The following is a 25,653-nucleotide window of genomic DNA, read 5'->3' as shown; positions in this document are numbered from 1 at the left end:
ATAGAAGGAGGAATTCATTCAGAATATTTCCGTAGAGCGCGCCCACAATGATGTTATGGAATTAATGCAATGTGCACAAATTTATTGTAAATCAATCTTTTGAGTGGAGCAGTGTTAAAGAGGGGTCTCTTATTAAAGTGCTGCTTGCGGCTTGAATATTATTTTAGAGGATGGAACATAAAACAGACAACACAGGGGACTGATTTACACCAGCTACATTTTACCCATCAGAGTAAGCCATTATTTTTTACATATATATTTATATGTAATTATTTATTAGATTATATCCCACCTTCCCTCCAAGGAGTTTCAGGTGGCATATACCTTCTTCAGGTGAGGCTGTTGATGTGCTGAACCGTTGCTTGACCGCGATAATGGACTGGATGAGAGCTAATAAACTGAAACTCAATCCAGACAAGACCGAGGCACTGTTGGTGAGCCCTTTACCTGCCCAGATGGTGGATGTTCATCCTGTTCTAGATGGGGTTACACTCCCCTTGAAGGAACAGGTTCGTAGTTTGGGGGTCCTTTTTGACCCTTCCTTGTCGCTTAAGGCTCAGGTGGCCTCGGTGGCACGGAATGCGTTTTACCATCTTCGTCTAGTAGCCCAACTACGCCCCTATCTGGACAGTGACGATCTCGCCTCAGTTGTTCACGCTCTGGTAACTTCTAGATTGGACTACTGTAATGCGCTCTACGTAGGGCTGCCCTTGAAGACTGTTCGGAAACTCCAGCTAGTGCAAAATGCGGCAGCCAGGCTGTTGACGAGGACCCATCGGTCTGCACATATAACACCTATCCTGGCCCGCCTGCACTGGCTACCCATCTGTTTCCGAGCTAGATTCAAGGTGCTGGTTTTGACCTATAAAGCCTTATACGGTGTGGGACCGCAATACCTTGTGGAACGCCTCTCCCGCTATGAACCTACCCGTCCACTTCGTTCAGTATCTAAGGCCCTCCTCCGGGTACCAACTCATCAGGAAGCCCGGAGGATTGTTGTTAGATCTAGGGCCTTTTCTGTGGTGGCCCCCGAACTCTGGAACAGCTTACCTGAGGAGATACGCCTGGTGCCTACGGTACTTTCTTTTAGGCGCCAGGTTAAGACCTGGCTATACTCCCAGGCATTTTAATGTTTAATGTTTAATGTTTTCATGTTTAACGTTGTTAGTTAACTTGCTGTTATGTGTTATTGATTTTATTATACTATTGTATTTTAATCCTGTTTGTACACCGCCCAGAGAGCTATTAGCTATGGGCGGTCTAAAAATGAAACGAAATAAATAAATAAATAAATAAATAAATTGTTGTCCCTCTCCCCATTTTATCCTCACAACAACCCTGTAAAGTAGGTTAGGCTAAGAGACAGCAAGTGGCTAGAGGTAACCCACCAATGAGCTTCATGGCTAAGTGGAGATTTGAACCCTGGTCTAGCCCAGCACTCTAACACCAGGCTGGCTTACTGTGTATGAGCCTATCGTGTCCACTTCACTCTCTCCCGCTTAGTGTTGTATTCAAACTGGAGATTGTGGTTTGTGCAAACCGTGTTGATAAACTAAGGTTTGTTCTTAGCTTATCAGCTTGATGTGTATGAGCAAATGAAACTATGATCCTTGGTTCAAATGTAAAGCTAACGAGGGATCATAGTTTGTTTCCTCTCCACACCAGCAGGGAAGAGTAAAACTGGTGTGATTTGCTTGTGCATTATGGCTTACTGTGATGTGTGAATGCCACCTATATGTACAATATATCTAGCCAGTATTGTCTACTCTGACTGGCTGCCCAGGCTCTCAAGTAGAAGTCTTTCATATCAAATGCTACCTGATCGTTTAAATTGGAGATGTCAGGGATTCAACCTGAGACCTCCTACATGAGATCATGAAGTCCCTTTACAAGAAGACCTATACCAATCAGCTATACAGAGTTGTCTGTATTGGATACAGGAAAATCTCAGGTAGAGGAGTCTTAAGTGGCATACTGGTGGGCTGGTTTGGATGCAACACTAAACCAAAGTTTAGTATTCCAAGAATGAGCTGTGGTGAGTTTTGGGATTCTCTCTTCTCCCCCCACCCCACCTCCCCGGGCCAACAACAAGGAGAAGTTGCAAACTTGCTCTTCCATTTTAGATGAACCAAAGTTTGCCATGCCATCCAAATGCAGACAAACTCTAATTCATCTTAGATATGGTTAGTTGAAACAAGTCAGCTTCAAAGTACGATTTGTGAAGGTGGCTCATTTCAACTAACCATGGTTAAGATTAATCACAGTTTACAGTTTGTATGACCCACTAAACTGTGGTTAATTTAAAACAGAAGTGAAGACTTCATATTTCCTCATCATGGCCATGCCAGAGGTGTGAGGGAAGTTTGTGAGCATTAAGCTTGATGAGACTTGTTCTCATAGTGCTAAACCATGATTCAGCTTTATATCTGAATGCGGCCATTTTCTCCTGGTTCTTATTTGTACTTTATCCTCTACCAGTGCAAAACAACCAGTATGTTCCCAACTCTGGGCCATATGAAGAAAACAACTGGGAACAAATGAAAAGGGTCTCATTAGAAACTTAGAAACAAACAAAGATTTTGAGCAAGTGGTTGAGAATTTCACATATGCCTCTCTATTGAATGGGACTCCCAGTCACTCTTTAAATCCCACAGGCTTCTGTCTCCATCCATCACCTGTCCCTTGCTATTACCATTAGCACTGGATCAATGTTGTTGTTTTTTCTGTTCAGAAAGAATGATACCACCTGCAATTAACAGAGTATGGGGATACTTATGGCCATGACTGCATGAAGGATAGCTGAATGCAGGCTTTTTATGCAGAATCAGGTCATTCACACAGAATCTCAGCTGAACATCTAACTTTTCATTTTGAGCAAGCAAGCAAGCAAGCCTCAAGTCCTCATAATTTGCAGTGGAAAAAAAAGTTTCTGCCAAAGGTTACAAAACCACTAGAGGGTCTGAAGGAACCTCCCATGAACTAGGAAGTAAGTACAGACACATCCATTGCTCAATGGCAAGTCACAAGTGATGATATGCTTTGCCTGGCTTAGATGTTAAGTCACCTGCCTTTAGCACATTTTTGTTATTATTGGGCAGTTTCTTATTTGCAAAGGAAATTTAAAAAATAACAATAAGCAAATTAAAAGGCGGTGGAGGGGAGATTGTATCATGTTATGGCTGTTTGGAGCAATTTAGATTATTGATTCTTCACCCCTGCATATCTTAACTTCATTTTAAAAAACTACAGCAAAAGCCAGGATTGCTCCAAGCAAGCATGCCAAGCAGCCAACGCCCCCAACCTTCTGCAAGTTCCAGTTACAAAACTGTTCAGAGAGAGAAAGAGAGAGGTTCTCATCATCCCAGGATACCTGCAACTCGAGCATTCCGAAACCGACAGTCCCCGAGGATTATTTGCAAGCTGTTCACAGGCACCCATCCTTCTTTTCTTCGGTTGAGGTTTTTGACCAACCTTTTAAAAGAATAAAATAATATTATGTATATGAAAAATAGTGATAAAAATACTGATCGGTGTATCTTCTTAAAAATATATTTTTATTTGACTTAGAAAATACTTAAAATATCTAGGTAAAACCCCAATGCATATATACGTAAATCAATTCTTTCTTTATTACGGTCAATGACTAGCGTAGAAAGTGTTCAAAACCAGCAGAAGCATATATACATATATTATATTATCAAAAATATGGCCCCATCTGCACAATGCATTTAAAGCCGTATCACACCACTTTAAACAGTCATGGCTTCCCCCAAAGAATCTTGGGAAATGTTGTTCGTTAAGGGTGCTGAGTGGTTAGGAGATCCCCTATTCCCTTCACAGAGCTACAGCTGCCAGAGTTACCTAGGAAGAGGGATTGATTGTTCAGCCATTCTGGGAATTGTAGCACTCAGGCTGGTGAAAGAGATAGAGAAAGTTTGTAGCAGATGCCAGGATGCCATCACCGTCGGCACCTGTCTTAATGGTTTTTGCTATGTCAAAAAGGGAGATCTGGAGTGCTTACCACTGCCCCTCTCCATCTTCGTGCAACAGTTGGATCATGTCCCCGTTTTTCACCAGCAAGTCCTCAGAATCTCTCGTCTTGCAATCTGCCAAGGCTTTATATTTTCCTGGGGACTGAGACGTCAAGAATAAAGAGATGACTTGGGCCAATGGTTTGCAAAGAGTGATGCCAGCCTCCCTAAGATGCCAACCTCCCCGCTGGCCAAAAAAGAAAAAACACAAAGAAAAACACACACGCCCCCTCTCCAGGTCTAATCAGGGCAAGGCCCCATCTGCCCTATACATGTAAAGGAGTATCACACCACTTGAAACAGTCATGGCTTCCCCCAAAGCATCCTGGGAACTGCAGTTTGTTCAGGGTGCTGAGAGGTTTTAAGAGACCCCAATTCCCCTCACTGAGCAACAATTCCCAGAGTTCCTTGGGAAGATGGGTTGATTGTTAAACCCTCTGGAAATTGTCTCTCTGTGAGGGGAATAGGGGTCTTTTCATAACTCTCAGCATCCTTCACAAACGACAACCCCAGGATGCTTTGGAGGAAGCCATGACTGTTTCAAGTTGTACGATACTGCTTGAAATGCATAGTGCAAATGGAGCCTAACCCAGGCCTGTTAATGTCAGTCAGTCTACTCTGAGCAGAACATAGTTGAATGCGGCTCGTTTTATGAGACAGGCAGACAGATAGAAAGAAAGACCATCTGATCCCTTATATACCCAGTCGATCACTGCGCTCTGCAGGTGAGGGCCTCCTGCAGATCCCATCTTATCAGGAGATCCGTTCTGCACAACATAGGAAGCAGACTTTTAGTGTAGCGGCACCTACCCTGTGGAACTCCCTCCCCTTTAATATTAGACAGGCGCCATCTCTGCTATCTTTTTGGTGCCTACTGAAAACCTTCCTCTTTCAACAAGACTTTTAAGTTGAGATCTTATCCCAGTTTGCTTCTGTGTTGGAACTGCTTTTTAATATGCTTTTAAACCTTTTTTTTGAAAAAAAACCAATACATTTTTAACCTTTTTTTAAAAAAATGTCTTCAAAGCTTTTAAAAAAATGTTTTTAAAGTTGTTTTGTTTTAATGTATTTTAAAGTCTGTTTTTATGATGTTTCAAAGTGTTTTTAGTGCTTTTGTTTGCTGCCCTGGGCTCCTGCTGGGAGGAAGGGCAGGATAGAAATCAAATAATAAATAAATAAATATGCAACGTTTCTATTGTTCAATCACGTTGGGATACTTTATTGAAAGTGATTCATAGGGGGAATGAAATAATTAAATCAACGAACCAGCTGATTCCCATCTTCCTCTTCAGTGTCAGAATACGTCAAGAAGTAGTTATTGCTGGACCAGTCGTCAAGCCCTTCACAGATTTCCAAAGAATGAGACATCCCTGGCCAAGCTGCATGGAGGAAAGGACACAGAACAATCACTGCTTTTAGGATGCTTGTTAAATGGTGCTATGAAAACAAGGGTGAAGACCATGTGGCCCTCCAGATGTGGCTGGACTGCAACTCCCATCATCCTTGGCAATTGGCCATGCCGACAGGACTGAAGGGAGTCGGAGTTCGGCAACATCTGGGAGGCACTAGGTTGGCCAGCAATTCTCTCGCTGCAAAGCAGGCTGCTCCAGCAGATCTGCACAGCGTGGGAGCCATCGAGCCAAGTGAAGCAACCCTGCATCAGACAGAGAAATAAAATGAGTCTGGATTGGATTATGCTTTCTCCAGTTGCTGCCCTACCCAGGTGGGATGTAGGAATGAGGGTACGTTTCTGTTCCCTGGCAACCTAGCACAGAGCCTCGCCTCTGATCCCACCAGCTGTTCACATAGGGGTGTAATGCCCCAATGGGCTCTGTGAAAATACATTGCATCATAGGAGGTTGCCTTATACTGAGTCAGACCATTGGTCCATTTAGCTCAGTATAGTCTGCACTGACTGGCAGCTGCTCTCCAGGGTTTCAGAGAGGGATTTCTCCCAGCACTACCTGACAATGCCAGGAGATGAACCTGGGATCTTCTGCATGCAAAGCAGATGCTCTGCTGCTATGCTATGGCCCTTCCCACCGAATCCCCAGGCTTTTTCTGTATGCCTGCCACGGACAGCGGATGCAACGAGAAGTGGGGCAGGTGTCTGGAGCAGTCACTCTCTTGCTCTTGACCACATGCAGGGGTGCAACCAGTGGAAGCATAGTTAAACCTGGCCTGAGGGAGCAGGATGATATCCCAGGATACATTTGCAGGAGACATGAGAGTTACACAGGCAGCACATGGGAAACTGCACGCACGGGCAAAAAAGCAAAGAAGATGGAATCAAGCTACACATACGCCTGCTTGGTTTGTTCTGCGGCGAGGAAGCCACGCTCTCCAAGGCCACAGGGCTGGTGCGCTCGGAATCATTTTCTTCTGAGCTGATGGAGGCTCTTGGTTGTTTTCTGAAAATACATAAAGCCCGTTTAGGGAAACTGAGGCAAGACCTACTAAGCTGAGGAGAAGACCAGCAATACCAATGTTTGTTTTGGTATCATTTATTAGGCACGTACAGCAGGGGTGGTTAACCCCCCCCTTTTGGGGCCTGAAGTGCCCCCTCCAAGCCATTTCTTCCTGGTCCCTCCAAGATCCCACTAAAAAAAGAGAGGGGATTTTTCCCCAGCACTTTATACAATCAAGCTGCTATGAAAATGTTTAGCCTCTATAAATTCTTTATGCACTTTATAGCATAGATTTATTAACTGCTATGTGTTTTATAATATATGCTTAAGCTGCTAGGAACTGCATGCACTTTAAATTTGTAGCTTCTATGAACATTTTCATACACGTTGCTTTTTTTACCGTCTGGTATACTACTGCCATGCAAATTATTGTTGACATTGGCATGCTTATTGCATTTGTCATTAACTTATACGTTTGAACGACTGATGGTTTGTTTTATGAAGACTTTAAGATTAAAATGTTGTCAAACTGATATGACCAAACTGAGCTCTTTTTTGGACTGCCGTGTTATGTTTTGAAATAATTTAGCATTTGATTGCTCGTTATGATGTGTACTGATTTGCATTTTTTTGTGGTTCCGTTGTGAGCCTCTTTGAGCATACTTATACGGAAAAGCAGCATACAAATTGAAACAACAGATAAATAGATAGAAAAAAATAAACAAACAAAAATAAGTAGACACCGTGGTGGAGTGGGCAGAACCCAGCATCTTGATGGGGTGCAAACCGCCCCCCAAAGTCCTCAGACTGATCATTTGATGAGTGGACAAGGGATGATAATCCCTACCAGTGGATCTGCACAAATCAGCTGGGGGGGGGCTGTGTGCTTCTCTGTGTGCATACATGCAAGAGTGAGGGGGGCACATGCACTACTGGCATGTGGCCCCCCCTACGACGAATATAGCCCTTGGGCCATAAAAGGTTCTCCACTCCCAACACACAGTCTTAGGACCATCATATACACTGTTGCCTCATTTTAACATTGCAAACCAACTGTACCAACAGTGGGGTTGTGTGGAGGGGAGGAAAATTAGCTGTTTTGTCTCAGGCTCTGCCAACTTACCCATCACTCAGTGGAGGAGAGAGTTGGATCTGGTCCACACATGAAGGGGGTGGCTGCTTCTCAACTGTGAATATGATGCAAAATTGGATCAGCTTCTTATCTTGCGTCAGTCTTCTGCTCGTAAAAACTAAGTGATGGGGAAACTAGGCCCTGGGCTCCTTCTGGGAGGAAGGGCGGGATATAAATTTAATAAATAAATAAATAATTTCAGATGTCTAGCTCTGGACTCAAAATGTTGGAGTAGATGGACTCTTGGCTTTATGTAGCAAACGAGGAACAGAAACTGACAGATTCGCCCACCGCCCACTGGGACCCATTCACAACAGGGAAAACCAGCAGTTGAAGCTAAGCTTGCAAGCTTCCAACATACCTTTGATGATTTCTTGCTGCTTGAACAGAATCTTTCTTATTTCATTTAACCATGCCATCTTTAGATCGACCGTTTGTGCCTGAGAGAAGAAGCAAGAACTGTTTTGAAGTCAAATGGCCCCTTCTGGATAAAGAAAAATCACCTCTCTGCTACCAGTGGTTAAGAGATATCAGATTCATCCAGTGGAAGGTGCATGAAAAGCGACAGGTGTTGACAAACCCAGAATACTATGAACAGTCCAATGTAGAGATTGCCAACATTCACCAGGTTTAGGTTTATTCAATTTATGAATTGCTTTCCACATAAAAAAGTCCAAAGTGTTTTACACCAATATTAAAATACAGTAATAAAAACACATAACCATGTTATTGCCCCATCTGCATTATCCATTTAAAGCAGTATCATACTACTTTAAACAGTCATGGCTTTCCCCAAAGAATCCTGGGAACTGTAGTTTGTTACGGGTGCTGAGAGTTGTTAGGAGACCCCCTATTCCCCTTACAGAACTACAATTCCCAGAGCAGTTTAACAATCAACCCTTTTTCCAGGGAACTCTGGGAATTGTAGCTCTGTGAGGGGAGCAAAGGTCTCCTAATAGTTTAGGTGCAGATGGACCTAAAATATATAGCCAGAGTAAAGAAAAAAATGAATAATTGGTGGTGCTCAAACATCTATGCGTGGCACAGAAACAATGCAGAAGTTGGAGTCAGGCAGGCTTCTTAGAGGAGAGTATCCCACAGACAGGGTGTGGGTGGGTGTTTACTACAGAAAAGATCCCATTTGTTCATTGACACCCTCTACATTTCCATGGGAGGCGACACACACAGGTGACAATCTCAGGGTCCAGGCAGATTCATATGGGGAAAGGCAGCCCTTTAGTGATATGGGCAAACCACATTCTGCACCAAGAGAAAGCTAGAGTCTGCGACCTCTATAAATTATGCAAACCCACCAACTATGCATCACTCCTCAAAACTTGCTCAACTTATTCTGCAACGTTTGCTGTTTTGTATATTTTATTCTCCTTTTGCTCATTGTGAGTCAGACCACTGGTCCATCTAGCTCAGTATTGTTCACACTGACTGGCAGCAGCTTGGTAGAGTTTTAGACAGGGAATCTTTCCCATCCCCATCTGGAGCTGCCAGCAATTGAATCTGGGACCCTCTGCATGCAAACCAGATGTTCTGCTACTGGGAAATGGCCCCTCCCCGAAGGTGGATCAAAGGAGAGGCCAAAGAGTCTCAGCTGAAATCATGGGCTGTAGCAATGAGGGCCGTCTGTATAACCTTTCTGTTCCTGCCTCTGCTTTTCTTTTTTGGCACAGCGACCAGTAACGATGGGCGATGACTTTGACAAGCACTCAGCCATTTTCAGCGAAACAGTGTTTCTGCCAGGACAGTTTCCAGGCACTGCCAGGCAACCGCACAAACAGCTGCCTGCTTCTGAAGAAAGCATTTTTGCTGAATGCCAAAAAAAAAAAGGAAAGCCAGTGTACCACAACAACTGATCCATTTATCTGTGTTAAAGGCACAATTTTCTTGGCAAAATAGAAAAAGTAAAAAAAACACCCAGCTTTCATGTTTTCAATCAATAATACCATTCACTACCACAAGATTTGGAAATGACTAGCTAGATTAGGGTGGTTTTTTTTCATGATTAGAGAAATTAACTAAGGAGATTAGCTTCTGACAAGCCAAGTGAAGCCTCCAAGGTTAGAGGCAGTATACCATAAGAACATCAGAAGAGGTCTGCTGGATCAGGCCAAAGGCCCATCAAGTCCAGCATCCTATTCTCACAGTGGCCAACCAGATGCCAATGACATAATCCAGGAGGGCGCTTCTGACATAGATGGGATACTGTACTCTGCCAGGGCATTGTTTGAGAAGAAAATGCTTTTCCCTGTGGAGCCATTGGTCTAATTGAAAAAGGAAAAATATCTATTACATTCTTAGGCATTATAAAAGTAAAGCAACCTGAACAACATAGACTTCCTCCCGGCCACTGTACCAGATCTCAAACTTCCGATGGTCTCCTTTCACATTTTCAGTGATTCCAACAGCACTCATCTAAAAAAAGAAAAAAGGAAAAAAATACAGTGATTCAGTGATGCAAAGCGTGGTCGCACAACGTTTTACAGTAAGTGTTAAACAGGGCTGCATTACAGATCTCTTTCTCTGCAGGCTCTCATGCAGTGCTCAGTTGTGGGGGGAAATGCATCTCTTCTGCAGAGAGCCAGTGTGGTGTAGCGGTTAGAGTGTTGGACCAGAGCCTGGGAGACCAGGGTTCAAATCCCCATGAAGCTCACTGGGTGACCTTGGGCCAGCCACCTTCTCTCAGCCTGACCTACTCTGCAAGATTGCTGTGCAGATCACATCGGAAGAGGGAGAACCATGAGTGCCACCTGGAGCTCCTTGAAGGAAAGGTGGGGTATGAATACAAAAACAGACAAATATTTGAAACGGAGCCTCTGTCACGTTAGCAGCAGCACCTGGGTGTTCTGGGCCCTTTTTGAGGGCTCTGCCCATTTCTTGCGTAACAACAGAGTAGCAACAGACACAGCCAGGGGCAGCAGCAACATCATCTTGGGTGTAATATACAAAAGTGGCTTGCTGGGGAGGGCAGAGCCACCATGCTCCCCTCCCGGCTGGTGGGTCATTGCTGCTTACAGGGAGTGAGAGATAAAGCAGCAGGGAGGTCAGCACAGGGCAAGCACACCAGCACGGCCAATCTGACACTTGCCCGTGCGACTGCACCGCACCAACTTCCTTGCTGGCTTGCCCTTCTCCCTGCAACAGCAAACCATCTGCCAGGAAGTTAGCATACGATTTCCACCCCATCCGGGAAGGCGCTTTGGTAGAGGGAGTCCATTTTGGTTTCTCCCAGTTTCTCACTTTTGCAGTCTTTTGTTCAGTTCTCAACATTTCCTTTTTTGGAGAAGTCCTCGCAATATACACATACTTGTGGGGACTTTTGCCTGATGCGCACATGTTTTGCACAGCAATTTTTCTCCACTATAATGCATTTTTGTATGGCATTTCCAGTAATATATGCACTGAAATGCACTCTTTACCCTAGCATATGCACTCTCGTACACAATACTTGGCTGTACAACTGTGCTGCAGAGAAGTGTTCATTTCTAGGGACGTCTGTGTTTCAGCGTGCACAGTGTTTCAGAAAGTGCAAACTAGGTAGCTTCATCTTTAAAAACACAAACTGAACCAAATCTCTCCCCAACCTCTATTCTTGAAAGAATAGCCACTTAGCATCATCTCTCTAACATGTGGCCAGCATTATGAACTTCCTTTTAGCGGCTAGCTTATTATATCTAAAACCTGTAATGTGCTCCCGGGGACTCAGGTGGAGGGGGTGAGAACCTCAGCAAACAAGTCCCCTTAGAAATATGAATAAGCCATTTATAAATAGATGTTCAGTTTACAGTTCCTGTTGTTCCTACTTAATAAAACACTCTTGTTTCCTCCATGGGCATACACCAATGCTGGGGTTTTCTCTTGAGACATTAAACAAATGAAGCCACCTGGATAAACCTTCTGTTCCTCTCTGTCTCACTCACATTTTGCATTTTTGGCACGGCTATTGCCAGCTATGGAAGATAGCCTCAGGAAAACAAGAAGTCATTTGCCAATTAAGTTTTGCTTCTGCAAAATTGGTTTCCAAGCACTGCTGGGCAAACAAAGTGTACCATCAGCAGGGTGCCTTTAAAAGGAAACATATCCCCTCCACACACTGGATGCCAAAGAAGAAAGCCAGCAAACCATAACATTTATCTTTGTTAAGGTTTGCCCCCCTCTCTTGCTAGAAAGCAGCTTTTGTCTTTTACTTAACAGTTTAGTTGAAATAAGCTCAGAACTAGGGATGGGGGAGAAATTTGATCCAGTCTGCATTTAAAGCCAAATTTATCAAACAATTTTGCAAAAAAAAAAAAAAAATGAAGCCCAGACTAGACAAACAGTTGTCTGGTGGGAAAATGTCCTAAAAAGGTTTTACTTTAGATTGCAGGTGGTGGAACTGTCAGATTCAATGCTCTTCCATATTTGAGATCTCTCTGAAGATTAAAAACTTGACATCTAGATTTATAAGCCATAGCATGCTTCCTGACATGGTAGGTTTCTACACGCAGGGAGATTCCCCTTCAAATAGAGAGGATCCCAGAAAGGTTCTCTGGAAAAATCACAGCCTTTGCTTGTTGCTCAAGTGCTGTCAGAGCAAACGTCCCCAAGGAAGGAGTTCTACAATTTTGATGCCATTGTCAAATAGGTCTCAATATGCAAGTTAGTTAATATGGGAGCAGCTAGTCCTCAAGGCATCCTGAGCGGCTGCATCGTCGCCATAATCATGTATATCCCACTCTTCCTCTCGAAGGAGCCCAGGGAGGCAAAGATATCAACAAAACCATTTAACAAGAAAAAGAAAAGAATTTTAAAAACAATTTGAAACACAGTTACCATTAAAGTATGTAAAGTATGTTATGCAAGGCAATAATTAGGTGAATGCCAGCACTTTGAAGAAACTGGAAACTAACTGGGAGGAAATAAAACCATTTTAAAATCAACTATTTTTTTTGTTACCATTTTAACACAGATGCTAGATTTCAGACTCTTAAGTAGGGTAAATATATGACCATGTGTGTTTTAATGATGTAGTTTAAAGCTGTTGTAACCCACCCTGGGACCCCTGGGTGAAGAGTGGGTAATAGTAATAGTAATAATAATAATAACAACAATAATAATAATAAATGTGCATTGCTGTGTAGATTTAGCATGCACATTATTTTTTTTAAAAAAGCAAGACTCTAGTCATGAAAGGGGAGAAAGGTTAGCAATATGCAAACAGTAGGTGATACACATTTGCCATATTTCCACTGTCTTCTCAGAGTGACCCTGAAAATCATTGTGGATCAGGGTTCCATACTGCTATTAAACTGACATCATGAACATGCACACTTTTAATATGAAATATGAACATATATGTAAATTACACTCATGCTATGTGCATCAAAAATGGCTAAAGCTCTTTTGCAGTTTACCCTCTGATTACAAATTAAATGGAAAATGTAGACAGGAGACTCTCCTTGTATGGTACGGTTTCTGCTTACTTTCAGAAAGTGCTTAAAACTGTACGAGGAGCTTTTGTCATAGCCATCGCCATGGTCTTCTCTCTTCTTGCAGAATACTAGTGCTTTCTCATACAGAAAGAGGTGCCTTTGCATGGGCTTGAACCTGGCCAAGTCCTTCATTTTTGTGGGTCCTTTCCGGTGTCCCATCCACACGCTGAAGGATCCTTGCATCAGCACTTTGCCAAGCTCACTGATGTCACCCTGGCAATAGCAATCAGGTTTGTCTGTGGTTTGGTTTACTTTCAACAACAAAAGGGTGACTTACAAAGTAAAAAGCAAAGACATCAAATCAGCAACAACAGTTAAGAACAGTACAATAAAATGTGATGCAATATTACACAGGGTTGCATGAAATACCCTGTAAAATATAACAGAATAAAATGCAATCTAACAATAACAGCATTAATAGCAACTACAATGGCAGTAATACTAAAAACTCTATTAATTTTATTAATACTACTAATCAGAAGGATGAATTTGATCCAAGTATATATATTAAAGAGAATAGTGACAGTGTGTGTGTGAACATAGGAACATAAGAAAAGCTATGCTGGATCAGGCCAATGGCCCATCTAGGCCACATTCACACCATACATTTATTCCACTACGATTCCATTTTAGACAGCCATGGCTTCCCCCAAAGAATCCTGGGAACTATAATTTGTGAAAGGTGTTGCGAGTTATTAGGAGACACCCTATCCTCCTCACAGAGCTACAATTTCCAGAGTTCTCTGGGAAGAGGGACTGACTATTAAACCACTCTGGGAATTGAAGCTCTGTGAGGAGAATAGGGGTGTCCTAATAACTCTCAGTATCCTTCACAAACTACACTTCCCAGGATTTTGGGGGGAAGCTATGACTTTAGTGGAATAATAGTGGAATAAATGTACAGTGTGAACATGGCTATAGTCCATCCTGTTCTCACAGTGTCCAACCATATACAACAGAACTCTGCTCTCCTGAGGTTTCTAGCAACTGGTGTTCAGAAGCATACTGCCTTCAACCGTGAAGGGGTGTGTGTGTGTGTGCACGTGTGAGAGACAGACAGACAAACAGAGGCAGAGTGTCTTGCCCATGAAGAAATGAGCAAGACTTCAACACTCAGTGGGTTGAATCCAGTTAGCTGAACTTAAAAATCCTGTTGATTTCAATGAAAACTAAGTTAAGGCATGACTAACTTGTCCCAGACAGCCAGTGTGGTGTAGTGGTTAGAGTGTTGGACTACGACCTGGGAGACCAAGATTCGAATCCCCACATAGCCATGAAGCTCACCGGGTGACCTTGGGCCAGTCACTGCCTCTCAGCCTCAGAGGGAGGCAATGGTAAACCACCTCTAAATACCGCTTACAGCTCACAGGGTCACCATAAGTCAGAATCGACTTGAAGGCAGTCCATTTCCATTTCAACTTGTCCCAATGAATTCCCCCCCCACACACAGCCTTATGTTCCTAGACTCTGGATTTCATGGTCTGACTGGGAAGGGGGTGCTGTTTTGATGGTAACTGTTAGGGTTAGGTGGGCAGTTGAGAAGATAGCGTCCTGCAATAGTCACCGATTTCTGATTTTACATGTTTGTTTTAATGTATTTTAAAGTCTGTTTTTATGATGTTTTAAAGTGTTTTTAGTGCGTTTGTTTGCCATCCTGGAATCCTGCTGAGAGGAAGGGTGGGATATAAATCAAATAATAAATAAATAAATATCCTAAAGACACCACTGTCTTCGCTGACCTTCACTCTAAGGAAACCAGAACCTTGGTAAGTGCAAGAATCCCTAAAAGTCTTGCACTGCTTGGGGATTGGAATGTACACAATAATGATCACAATGTTATTATCTTTTAATTATTATTAATAATAATTGTAACTGATTGCTTTGATTTTTTTAATGAATAGCGGTATACAAATATATGTATAAATAAAACTCTTCAGATGGGAACGCGCATCACTTCACTTATTCCAAAATGTGCTAAGCCAGCCCTGCTGCATTTCAAGGCCCTTCTACTTCTTCTGCTGAGTGGGGCCCTGGCCTTCTGCCCCACTGTCCTGCCCTGCCAGCCCATTCCCATGTACGGCATTATCCATGGACACCTCCAACCCAAGAAAAGGCTACTTACATCGTAGCCGGTTATCGAAATCTGGTGCATGGAGTCGTTGACCGACTTCAGCAAATCCAGCATAGCAACCAAGGCCTCTTGGAGCTCCTGGACACCATCACAACTCGTGCTGTATTTCAGCAGCTCCTGGAAATCAAGAGATTTTTAAAGTAAAGATTTAATCTACAGCCAACTGGCTGGTCAATTGACTGTAATAAATCTAACGAATGAATCTACAGCCAAGGCCTGTTCACAGAGAAATGTATTCAACCTCTCGACTGCAATGAGACCGTAGGAACAAAGGAAGAGCCCCTGCTGGATCAGACCAAAGGCCCATCGAGTCCAGCATCCTATTCTCACAGTGGCCAACCAGATGCCCCAATGGAACATCTGCAAGCAGGACCTGAGGGCAACAGGGCTCTCCCCACTTGGGATTCCCAGCCACTGGCACTCAGAGACCTATGGTCGCTGACAGTGGAGATAGAACACAGCCATTATGGTTAGTAGCTATCAATAGTGGACAGTCACTGTAGAGAGCCTCCATGAATTTGTCTAATCCTCTTTTATGGCATCCAAGATGGTGGCTATTGCTCCCTCTTGTGGGAGTGAATTCCATAATTTAACTGTGCACTGTGTGAAGGACTTTTGTCTGCCCTGAATCTTTCAACGTTCCGTTTCAGTGGAGGGTCCAAGTGTGAGAGTGGGGGGAAATTCTCCCTATCTACTTTCTCCACTCTGTGCATAAGTTTATACACCTGTATCACAGCCCTCCCCTACTTACCTTTTCTCTAATTTTTTTTTAAAAGCCCACAATATTGCAACCTTCCCTCACAGGCCAATTCCTCCATCTGCTTGATCATTTTGGTTGCCCTTTCCTGAACCCTTTCCAGCTCTACAATATCCTTTTTAAGGTGAGGCAACCCGAACTGTTCATAGTATTCCAAGTGCAGTCGCACCATAAATTTGTATAATGGCTATTTTCCTCATACTTTGGCCTTCTGACTTATTAAGCATACACTATACATGTAACCAAAAGGGAGACAATAGTCAAGAAAGTAGAAGGCAGCTAGGACTGGGGAGGGCAGCTATGAGAGAACTAGAAAAGGCCCTCAAATGCAAAGATGTATCACTGAACACTGAAGTTAGGATCATTCAGACCATGGTATTCCCAATCTCTATGTATGGATGTGAATGTTGGAAGTGAAAAAAGCGGATAAGAGAAAAATCAACTCATTTGAAATGTGGTGTTGGAGGAGAGTTTTGCACATTCCATGGACTGTGAAAAAGACAAATTAAACCCAGAGCTTGGAAAAGTTACTTTTCTGAACCACAACTCCCATCTGCCCCAGCCAGCATGGCCACTGGATTGGGCTGATGGGAGTTGTAGTTCAAAAAAGTAACGTTTCCAAGCTCTGAAAACCAAAACTATCACTAGAAGCTAAAATGATGAAACTGAGGTTATGATACTTTGGACACATCATGAGAAGACAGGATTCACTAGAAAAGACAATAATGCTGGGAAAAACAGAAGGGAGTAGAAAAAGAGGAAGGCCAAACAAGAGATGGATTGATTCCATAAAGGAAGCCACAGACCTGAACTTACAAGATCTGAACAGGGTGGTTTATAACAGATGCTATTGGAGGTCACTGATTCACAGGGTCGCCATAAGTTGAAGTCGACTTGAAGGCACATAAGCAACAACCACCTCAATGTGAAGCAATGATTTGCATGTGTGAACAGGCGGCCACAAATCTAACTCCAGGCAGAATTTTCATAGGTCCTTACAGCACATCACTACAAATGTGGCAAGTTTCTTTTTCATCAGGGTCCTCTTGGACATTCAACTATCAACAATCATGCGTGAACTCATGAATTCAAGTGATGTGGATGCTGATTATGGACTCCTATGAACAATAGTGTGTATACCTTCAGAAGCAGTTGGTACTTGGTCAATCGTTGCACAGGTTTGAGCAAATAGGAATCTAGTCCAAGTTTGTGGTCTAGTTTTCTTTGGCATTCCTGCAACACAGCAGAGAGGCAAAACAGGAAGCACCGTGTCCATCTTAAAAAACATTAAATTCAGTTAAATAACACATTTGTTGATTATTGGAATTCTAAGATCACTCTGATATTTCTTATGAAACTGCAGAGTATGCAGATTATTTTTTATGAATAAACAAGGCAGTCCAACCTTATGTATTAGTTTCACTCATATAATCTGACATTCTGCTTAAAATATAATAAAGTACATCTAATAACGGTTTACAAAACTCTTTAAACTATAAGACTTTTTTTGTAAATGAATACATAATATGACATATTTATATTCCATATTTCAGCTTTTTATATATACAGGATATATATGTTGGTATTCAATGTTAGTCTTACTCAGAGTAAACCTATTGACGTTAATATGCATTACTCACTTAAGTTTATTAATTTCAATGGGTCTACTCTGAGTAGGACTTAGTTGAATACAAGCCATATAGATGAAGGCTTATATCCAGTAGTCCTCCTCAGAGCAAACCCATTGTTATCAGTGGACATGACTAACTTAGGTCTTTTGATTTCACTGAGTCTACTCTCAGCATAATGTAGTTGGACACAACTGGAAATATTTTATTTCTTTTGTAATTATTTTTTTTTGCAATATTTAATTCAGAACATGATGGAACAAATTTGTTGTTCTCTGCTCCCACAGAGAGCACCTGAAACAAGTGGTTCAAATGACAAGAAAGGAGAGTCTGACTAAACACAGAGAAGAATTTCTTGGTGGTGGAACAGACTGCCTGGGAAGGTGGCAGATTCTCCCTGGTTTTTAAGCAGAGGTTAGATGGCCTCCTATCAGAGTTGCTGTAATAGCAGATTTCCTGCATGGGTAGGGAACTGGGCTGCTCAGTAATAAATACATCAGGGGTAGCCAATATGGTGCCCTCTAGATGTTCTTGGATATCAATTTCCACCAGGCCCAGCCAGCATGGCCAATGGCTTAGATTATGGGAGTTGGAGCCCAGCAACATCTGGAAGGCACCATGTTGGCTATCCCTGGACAAGATGATCTTGGAGGTCCTTTCCAACTCTGAACATGGAAATTTACAGCAGGAAGTGATGACCTAAAATTCAGCCAGTCAAACTCAACACAGGCATGAATGGACAACAAAACAAGATTGCTGGTTAGCTACAATGCTTTGCGTGCAGACAGTCCCAGCTTCAGTCTCTAGCATCTCCAGTTAAAATTATCAGCTAGCATGGGGATAGGGAATCTGTGGTCTTCCAGATGTTGCTGGACTCGCAACTCCCATCAGGCCCAGCAGCCAGCATGGCCAACGGTTAGGGAACATAGGAGGATGTCTGGAGGGTCACAGGTTCCCCATCTCTGAGCTAGGAGATGATGGGGAACGCTCCTTCCTCAGAGCCAGAACAGCTACCAGGCACATTAGATGATCACGCTCGGGTCCAGCTTGCAGGCTTCCCATTAGGGCACCTTGTTATCCAGTGTGAAAACAGGGTGCTGGAGTAGATGGGCCACCGGCTTGATCCAGCAGGCTCTCCCTATGTTCTAATGATAAAGGGCTAGACAGTATATGTATGTGTGTGTGTGTGCTGGTATAGCACAGTGGGGAGGACAGCCTGACTGGGAGTCCACAGTCTGTGAGTTCAAATCCCCACTCGTGTCTCCTGGATGTCAAGGGCCAGCTAAATATCAGCCCCACAGTGAGTGGCTCAGGGGTGACATGCCCTGCCACCTGTGCAGCCATGGGCAAGCTGCATAGTCCCAAGGAGCCCAGTTGCCCCCCCCCCCAGCTGGCAGTTGCAGACAAGGAAGGAGCTGGCTTGTGCAGCTGTGGCAAGCTGAGCAGGCCCTAGCCAGCTGGGGAGGACTAGCCTCAGAGGGAGGCAACGGGAAACCCCCTCTGAATACTGCTTACCATGAAATTTCTATTCAAAGGGTCACCATAAGTCGGGATCGACTTGAAGGCAGTCCATTTCCATTTTCAGTTCATGATTCCTTAAATCAGTATGTCCAGATCTTATTGATAGGCTGCCTGCATTCTTCTGCGCCCAACCAATGTGGCTTGGTATCAGTTGTTATATGTCTTCAAGTCGATTATGACTTATGGCAACCCTATGAATCTTTTTTTGGATATATTCATAGGGTTTTCATGGTAAGAGGTATTCAGAGGCTGTTTACTATTGCCTTCCTCTAAGCCTATGGCACCTGGTATTCCCAGGTGGTTCGGTATCAGTAACAATCATGAAAATGATGCACAGCTAAAAGTATCAAGACAGATGTGCCACATTTCGGTGAAGGCGCACTCCAATTCAGGATATGCTTCTGGTGGCAGTGGAGCAACACCCCTCTAACCAAGCTGCTGATAACAAAATAAAACAAAAATGATAAAACAGGTTTAAAGGGTACTTTTCACTTATTGCCGTAACAACATAACAAATACCTGGAAGAAGAGGCTTTCTGCACACTGCCTCCACAGAGATTCGGACCGCGGTTTATTCTGACAGTATTTCTCATACATCTGAAAATCTTCCCGCTGGAGGAAAAAGAACACAGATATACACTTAACCTCTCATTTCTAAGTATACCAGCTGTGGTAAGCTGAATCAGACAGCTGCAGAACATATAGCTGTCTAATTCAAGGGAAAGGGCCGTAGCTCAGTGGCAGAGTGTCTGCTTTGCATGCAGAAGACCTCAGGGTCAACTCTTGGCATCTCCAGGTAGGGCTGGGAAAGGCTCTTGTCTGAAAATCTGGAGAGCGGCTGCTAGTCAGTATACTGGGGTGGTGAACCTCAGGCCCAGAGGCCAAAGGTGGCCCTCCATGTCTCTGTATCTAACCCTTGGAATTCTCCCCAGGCCACCCCCCCCACTACCCAGTGAGGGTTGTGTCCTGGGAAGAATTCCAAAGGCCAGAAAGATAACCTCAACCTCAGCCTGAGATTCCCCATCCAAGCAGTTTACCGCCCTGGGCTCCCTTTGGGAGGAAGGCCGGCAGTGGAGCCTGGTGGCTGGGGTGACGGTGGGCAGTGAATCCACTCTGAGTTTTAGCCCACACTTTCAAAGAGCTGTCCCAGGTGCTTTCAGCATCTGAGACAGCTCCTTGAAAGTGATAACTAAAACCCGGGGTGAATTCCACTGCCCTACTGACATGGAGTCAATGGCCACCACTGGGTTATGATCACAGCTCCAGCCACATGCCTACTAACCCTTTCCAAGAAGCAGTATCCAACTCTCTCCGGGGCTTCAAGGCAGCTTTCCAGATGGTGCAGGAAAATCCTGAAAGCAAAAAAAGGAGCACGGGACAGAAGAGTGGGTAACATTTCCTTCCAGAACTCACTTTCCAAGGACGGAGAGAGGGAAAGACAAATAATCCAGATGTTGATGGCACCTTACTTGTTGTGGAAGTTGTAAATCTCGGGCATGTTCCCAAAAAGAACATCTTTGCGGTTTTGCAATGGGGGTGGCAAGAGGAAGGCCATTGTGGGATTATCCATCTCAGCTCTGTAACCCTGCCAACGGCACAACCCAAATTGAATATTAGGCACGCATATGGTTGTTTGCCTTTGCAAGGCCACTTTTTGTAGCATCCCTGCAGCAAATGTTAATGTGTGGGCCAGCTCTTGGTTTTAAGCCCAAAGTATGATTTGTGGCCATGCACAATTCCCAGAGGTGTGTGTGTTTAGCATGCATGTATCCAGAGTTGTAACAATAAAAACACAACACTGAGCAGCTCATTCAGAAGGGGAATGCAGTCAACGACGCTTTCCTACTGGCCGGTGAGATCAGGAGATTTGTTTACCTGTCAAAAACTCCTGGCTATCAAACAGAATCTATAAGCTTAGTTAAACTATGGAATTCACTCCCCCAAGAGACAGTGAGGGCCACCAAATTTGATGGCTTTAGAAGAGGACTAAAGGACTACCCCTTACATACCCAGTCGATCACTGCACTCTGCAGGCGAAGGCCTCCTGCAGATACCATCTTATCAAGAGGTCCACTCTGCACAACATAGGAAGTGGACCTTTAGTGTGGCAGTACCTACCCTGTGGAATTCCCTCCCCTTGAACATTAGTCAGACGCCAACTGTTATCTTTTCGGTGCCTATTGAAGACCTTCCTTTTTCAACAAGCCTTTTAAGTACAGATCTTATCCCAGTCTGTGTCTGTGTTGTAACTGCTTTTTAAAGATGTTTTAAAAGCATTTTTAAAAAGATGTTTTTAAAGATGTTTTGTTTTAAAAGTCTGTTTTATTTATTTATTACATTTATACCCTGCCTTTCTTTTCATGATAGAAACCAAAGGCTGATAAATCAGGCACAGATGGAAAATGGGCATCCTAGATCCATCTAAGGGTGATGGAAAGATGCAGGGATGGCACACTCACCATCAAAATGGTGAACAGCTCCTCCACGTACACTCTCTCTGTTTCTATGAGCTCATTTATCACGTGGCTAAAATGAAGAAAGAAAAGTCAAGGCTGGAAATGCGCAGCAATTTCGCAGAGAGATAGAAAACCAGCAATATGCAATAGTGGCTGCAGAATCCAACTTTACAAGCACCTCAGAATTCATGGGGGTGAGGAACCCATAAACGTTCTAGTCCACATGTTACAAAGATGTGCTTGAAAGGGTGAGAGTAATGCCAAGGGTTTTTGTTTTCCACTAAAGAGGAACATATTCTGGTTAAGATGAAGCCTAACAGTTACTGCAAAGCCAGTGTCGTCCTTCAAATGCCTTGAGAGAAAGGAACAGGGAACTTTCCCGGTCATAAATCAGGGTTTGTTTGCAGAATGCAGATCAGCTTTTCCTTTCCAAATCAAAAACACACGCAGCAGAAAAGGTGGTACATAAAACCGTACCTTTTCAATATGTCTAAACTGTCTTCACTTTCTGAAATACAGAACTGCAAGGAATTCCTTTTCTCTTGATAATCATGCATTACTTCAATCTGGAGAGAAATTATACATGTTAGAAAGAAGCATAAAAAAAATCCTCTCCAAAGCAGCAACTGGAAGTCTACTATATTTAAGGTAATTTCTTCAGTGCCCTCAATGTGCCTGGTAGGTGGTGGCATGAACAGCCCAGCCTCAAGGAGGAGATTGGAAGCATCTGCTTCCTGGTTTAAACTAACCACCCTCTGAAGCAGCCCTCTCTAACTGTGGTTAGTTTAAATTCTGGTTCATTGAAACAACCCAAGATCAAACCTCATGTTTGATCCTCACATGTTTAAATAAACCATAGTTTACATTACCTGCAATTCTCCAGTTTGGGTCCAATAACAAACTATGGTTAGTTTAAATTAATCTCCAAGTGATACTAGAGGAAGAAGGTGAGGAGGCATACTCATCCAAGCTAGTTTGTGTAGCAGTAAATTCTAACTTGGTCGGGGCATTACATCCGGATGTATACTCCAGTTTCATTTCCTTAGGCTCGGTTGCAGTGGCATAGGAGAGACTAAGGAGCTATCACCAAGGCTGCATTGAGAGATGTGGGTTAAGGAGGAATTTGATGGAAATCCTGTATACCATTAGCAAACTCAGGGTTGTATTCAACTAAGTCCTTCTCAGAGCAGAACCATTGAAATTAATGGACCTAAATGAGTCATGTCCATTAATTTCTATGAATCTACTCTGAGTAGAACTAGCATTGGATACAATCTTCATTCTTCCAGTATGGATCTTTATGTAACCAGAACAGCACCAACTGTGCATAGAAGGGAGGAATCAATGGCTTGACGAACCCTCAAAGTCTGCAGAGGCACCAAAATAATACTTAAGTGGGGGGACCTCCACAAAAAAGCACCACAAGCATTGCTCAGGCTCATTCACCACAAAATGATGAGCATCTGTCCAAGGGAGAGAGATTGGGGTTGGAGGAAACTGGAATGGAGTACCCTGGAAGAGGGCATGGCTGGCTGGCTGGCAGCAACCCTGAACAGAATCACTCCACACTGACACATTTTGTTCCATGCCTCACCTGTATATAATAATCTTTATTTACCCACCTTACGGGAGCTCTGAGATTTCCTCGAAGTCTTCTTCCCAGGCAGTGAGATATCAAATGAAAATTTCAAACTGGAATTAAAATCTACACCTTGGACATAAAAAAAAATCATATTATAGTCTGCCAATTACAGATTATATTCTGCAAAAAAAAAAGATATTCAATCACATTACACCACCTGCTTAAAAGATAGGCATATTCAGTTAGGTAATGCTAGAGACAAAATATATGTTGGTTTTTGTGTGTTTCTAAAAACCGACAAAACATTCCAAAGGAGAAAAAAAAACTGTTAAAGGTAAAAATGCATTAATCATAACAAAAGATATGAATAAAAATAAATGGCATTTGGGAAACAAAAGAATTATCCCATCAGGTAATAACACAGTATATGAAACAAACAAAACCTGAGATTAAAAAATAATAATTCATAATATAGCTCTGAAAACATACTAGGAAAGATCTTACCCATTCTTTTATTTTACTGCCTCTTAAAGTTGTGTTGGGTTGTATCACTCAAAGAAGACCCATTAGAATCCACAGGCATGACTAACTTTGGTCCATTAATTTCAGCGGCCTTACTTCAAGCATAACTCAGTTGGATACATTGGCCACTTTTGGTTTTATTTTGTACATAACTCTGAGATCTAATTATTCTTATTACAATTCATTAAAATACTGCTTTTTGGTCCAAAGGCCTGCAATTGATGAATGGTGGGTAATCATCTTTTAATAAATACGACCCCATCTGCTCTATACATTCCCCAAAGAATTGTGGGAACTGTAGTTTGTTAAGGGTGCTGAAAGTCGTCAGGAGACCCCTGTTCCCCTCACTGAGCTACAATCTATAGAGTTCTATAGGAAGAGGGTAGCTCTGTGAGGAGAATAGGGGTCTCCTAAAAACTATCAGCACCTGTAACAAAGTACAATTCCCACAATTCTTTAGGGGAAACCATGACTGTTTTAAAGTGGTATGATACTGCTTTAAATGCATGGTGCGGAAGGGGCCCAACAGATAAATACTGTGATACTTCCAGTTTTGATTATGTTTTCTAGGTAATTGAAATTCATGATGCAAACCTTTGTAGCCATCTTCTACATCACCCAACCACCATCCTGGTATGGGGCTAGCCTTTACTGATTTAAAATACTGTATTATTTATTTAAAACATTTCTACTCCAGTTTAAAACCACCCAGGACTTGTAACAATCAATCAGTCAAAAACAATTAACAAACACAAAGCAACAGGGACAAGTAAAGCTAATTCAAAACAAAGAGAATCAACACAAGCCACAGAAGTTGACACCAGCTCGATGGAATGCTGGGAGGCCTGAGCAAAGATGTGTACTACAGGTATCAAAAGGACATGAAGGATGGACCTCTCTGGAGTGGGCATTCTATAAGCAAGGTGCTACCACTGAGAAGACCTTCTCTTTGGTCAACACCCACTAAACCTTAAAAAGGAAGGGAAATTCAGAGGCAGGCTCTCAATGTGATAGTCCACTTTTCAACAGAAGTGTTAACAAGACCAATCACAACTAAATACAATTAAAAAAAACAGTATTTCAAACTTGGGGACATTGAAAACTACATAAAATAGTAAAAACATTCAGTTATTCCTAACAGCCTGAGGCAATGAAAGTCTTGGGGTTGTTCACACACCATGAGCCCCCAATGTTTGTGTGTTCAATGGATGTCAGAAGGATCTTTATAGGAATGGTAGAACTCCTTCCAGTGTCTGATGAATGCACAAACATCAGGGGAGCCTGATAGTGGGTGGAGCTAGACCATGCAACGCCCTCCACATGTTTTTTCAACCCATGTGTGAAGCCCTTTTTATCACCAACCTGCAAAACGAGGCAGGAGGAGAAACCTTATGGAAGACTTTCCAGTCAAAAGTATTTGATAACTCCAGTCACCACAGACAAGGCCCTGCTCTTCACCTCCCTAAAGGAAGGAATCTGGGGCAGGGCCTCACTCATAGATCTTAAGGCTCCTGGGGCTCCTTGCATGGAAGATGATATGAAGTGGAGGCTGGTCCATTATGGAAAGTGAGGCACTGCCCTACCATGATAAGTCCATCCTCACCCTGCCTATCTCCTCACTTACAACCAGTCTAGGGGGTGTCGCTGCCAGCCTCTTCTTCCTTTGTAGAACTCAACAATGGGAGCAAAAGCAGAATTAGTTGGCTCTGCCTATCATTGGCTCTGGCTCCACCTACTGTTGGCCTCATTGTCTTCCGCCCTACCAGTCCTAATGAGCTGCATGATGAGATACTTGGGACAAAGATCACATAATGACAGATGTGCATGGCCAGCTAAAAGAGGCTGCAGAGACCAAATCGGCTGGCCTGGCAGGGCTAATGTGGCCCATGGGGTGGAGGTTCTCCATCCCTGGAGTAGGGTTTTTACAAAGCCAGCAGCCTTCACGGAATAGTCCCAGGGTTACTAATTTTAGCTGTGATGGCAATGTCACTTTTATGCAGAA

General features: G+C 43.1%; 1 protein-coding gene across 2 annotated transcripts in view; it reads right to left on the bottom strand.

The window, feature by feature from the left end:
• MCF2 (MCF.2 cell line derived transforming sequence) overlaps nucleotides 1-25,653 on the bottom strand; it is a 68,704-nt gene that overhangs the window by 2,809 nt on the left and 40,242 nt on the right. For both annotated transcript variants that reach the window (XM_061598662.1, XM_061598661.1), the window contains 16 exons: nucleotides 23,170-23,258; nucleotides 22,025-22,113; nucleotides 21,551-21,617; nucleotides 20,561-20,676; nucleotides 20,374-20,443; nucleotides 19,611-19,703; nucleotides 17,083-17,175; nucleotides 15,177-15,302; nucleotides 13,046-13,267; nucleotides 9,906-9,998; nucleotides 7,933-8,011; nucleotides 7,563-7,626; nucleotides 6,336-6,442; nucleotides 5,298-5,410; nucleotides 4,022-4,134; nucleotides 3,371-3,471 (listed from right to left, as the gene is read on the bottom strand). In XM_061598662.1, coding sequence (XP_061454646.1) covers nucleotides 3,371-3,471; nucleotides 4,022-4,134; nucleotides 5,298-5,410; nucleotides 6,336-6,442; nucleotides 7,563-7,626; nucleotides 7,933-8,011; nucleotides 9,906-9,998; nucleotides 13,046-13,267; nucleotides 15,177-15,302; nucleotides 17,083-17,175; nucleotides 19,611-19,703; nucleotides 20,374-20,443; nucleotides 20,561-20,676; nucleotides 21,551-21,617; nucleotides 22,025-22,113; nucleotides 23,170-23,258 — 1,635 coding nt within the window. The remainder of the gene's footprint in view (nucleotides 1-3,370; nucleotides 3,472-4,021; nucleotides 4,135-5,297; nucleotides 5,411-6,335; nucleotides 6,443-7,562; nucleotides 7,627-7,932; nucleotides 8,012-9,905; nucleotides 9,999-13,045; nucleotides 13,268-15,176; nucleotides 15,303-17,082; nucleotides 17,176-19,610; nucleotides 19,704-20,373; nucleotides 20,444-20,560; nucleotides 20,677-21,550; nucleotides 21,618-22,024; nucleotides 22,114-23,169; nucleotides 23,259-25,653) is intronic.

This window comes from Rhineura floridana, chromosome 16 (genome assembly GCF_030035675.1).
Source record: "Rhineura floridana isolate rRhiFlo1 chromosome 16, rRhiFlo1.hap2, whole genome shotgun sequence".
NCBI lineage: Eukaryota > Metazoa > Chordata > Lepidosauria > Squamata > Rhineuridae > Rhineura > Rhineura floridana.
This window is presented reverse-complemented; position numbering and strand designations above follow the sequence as displayed.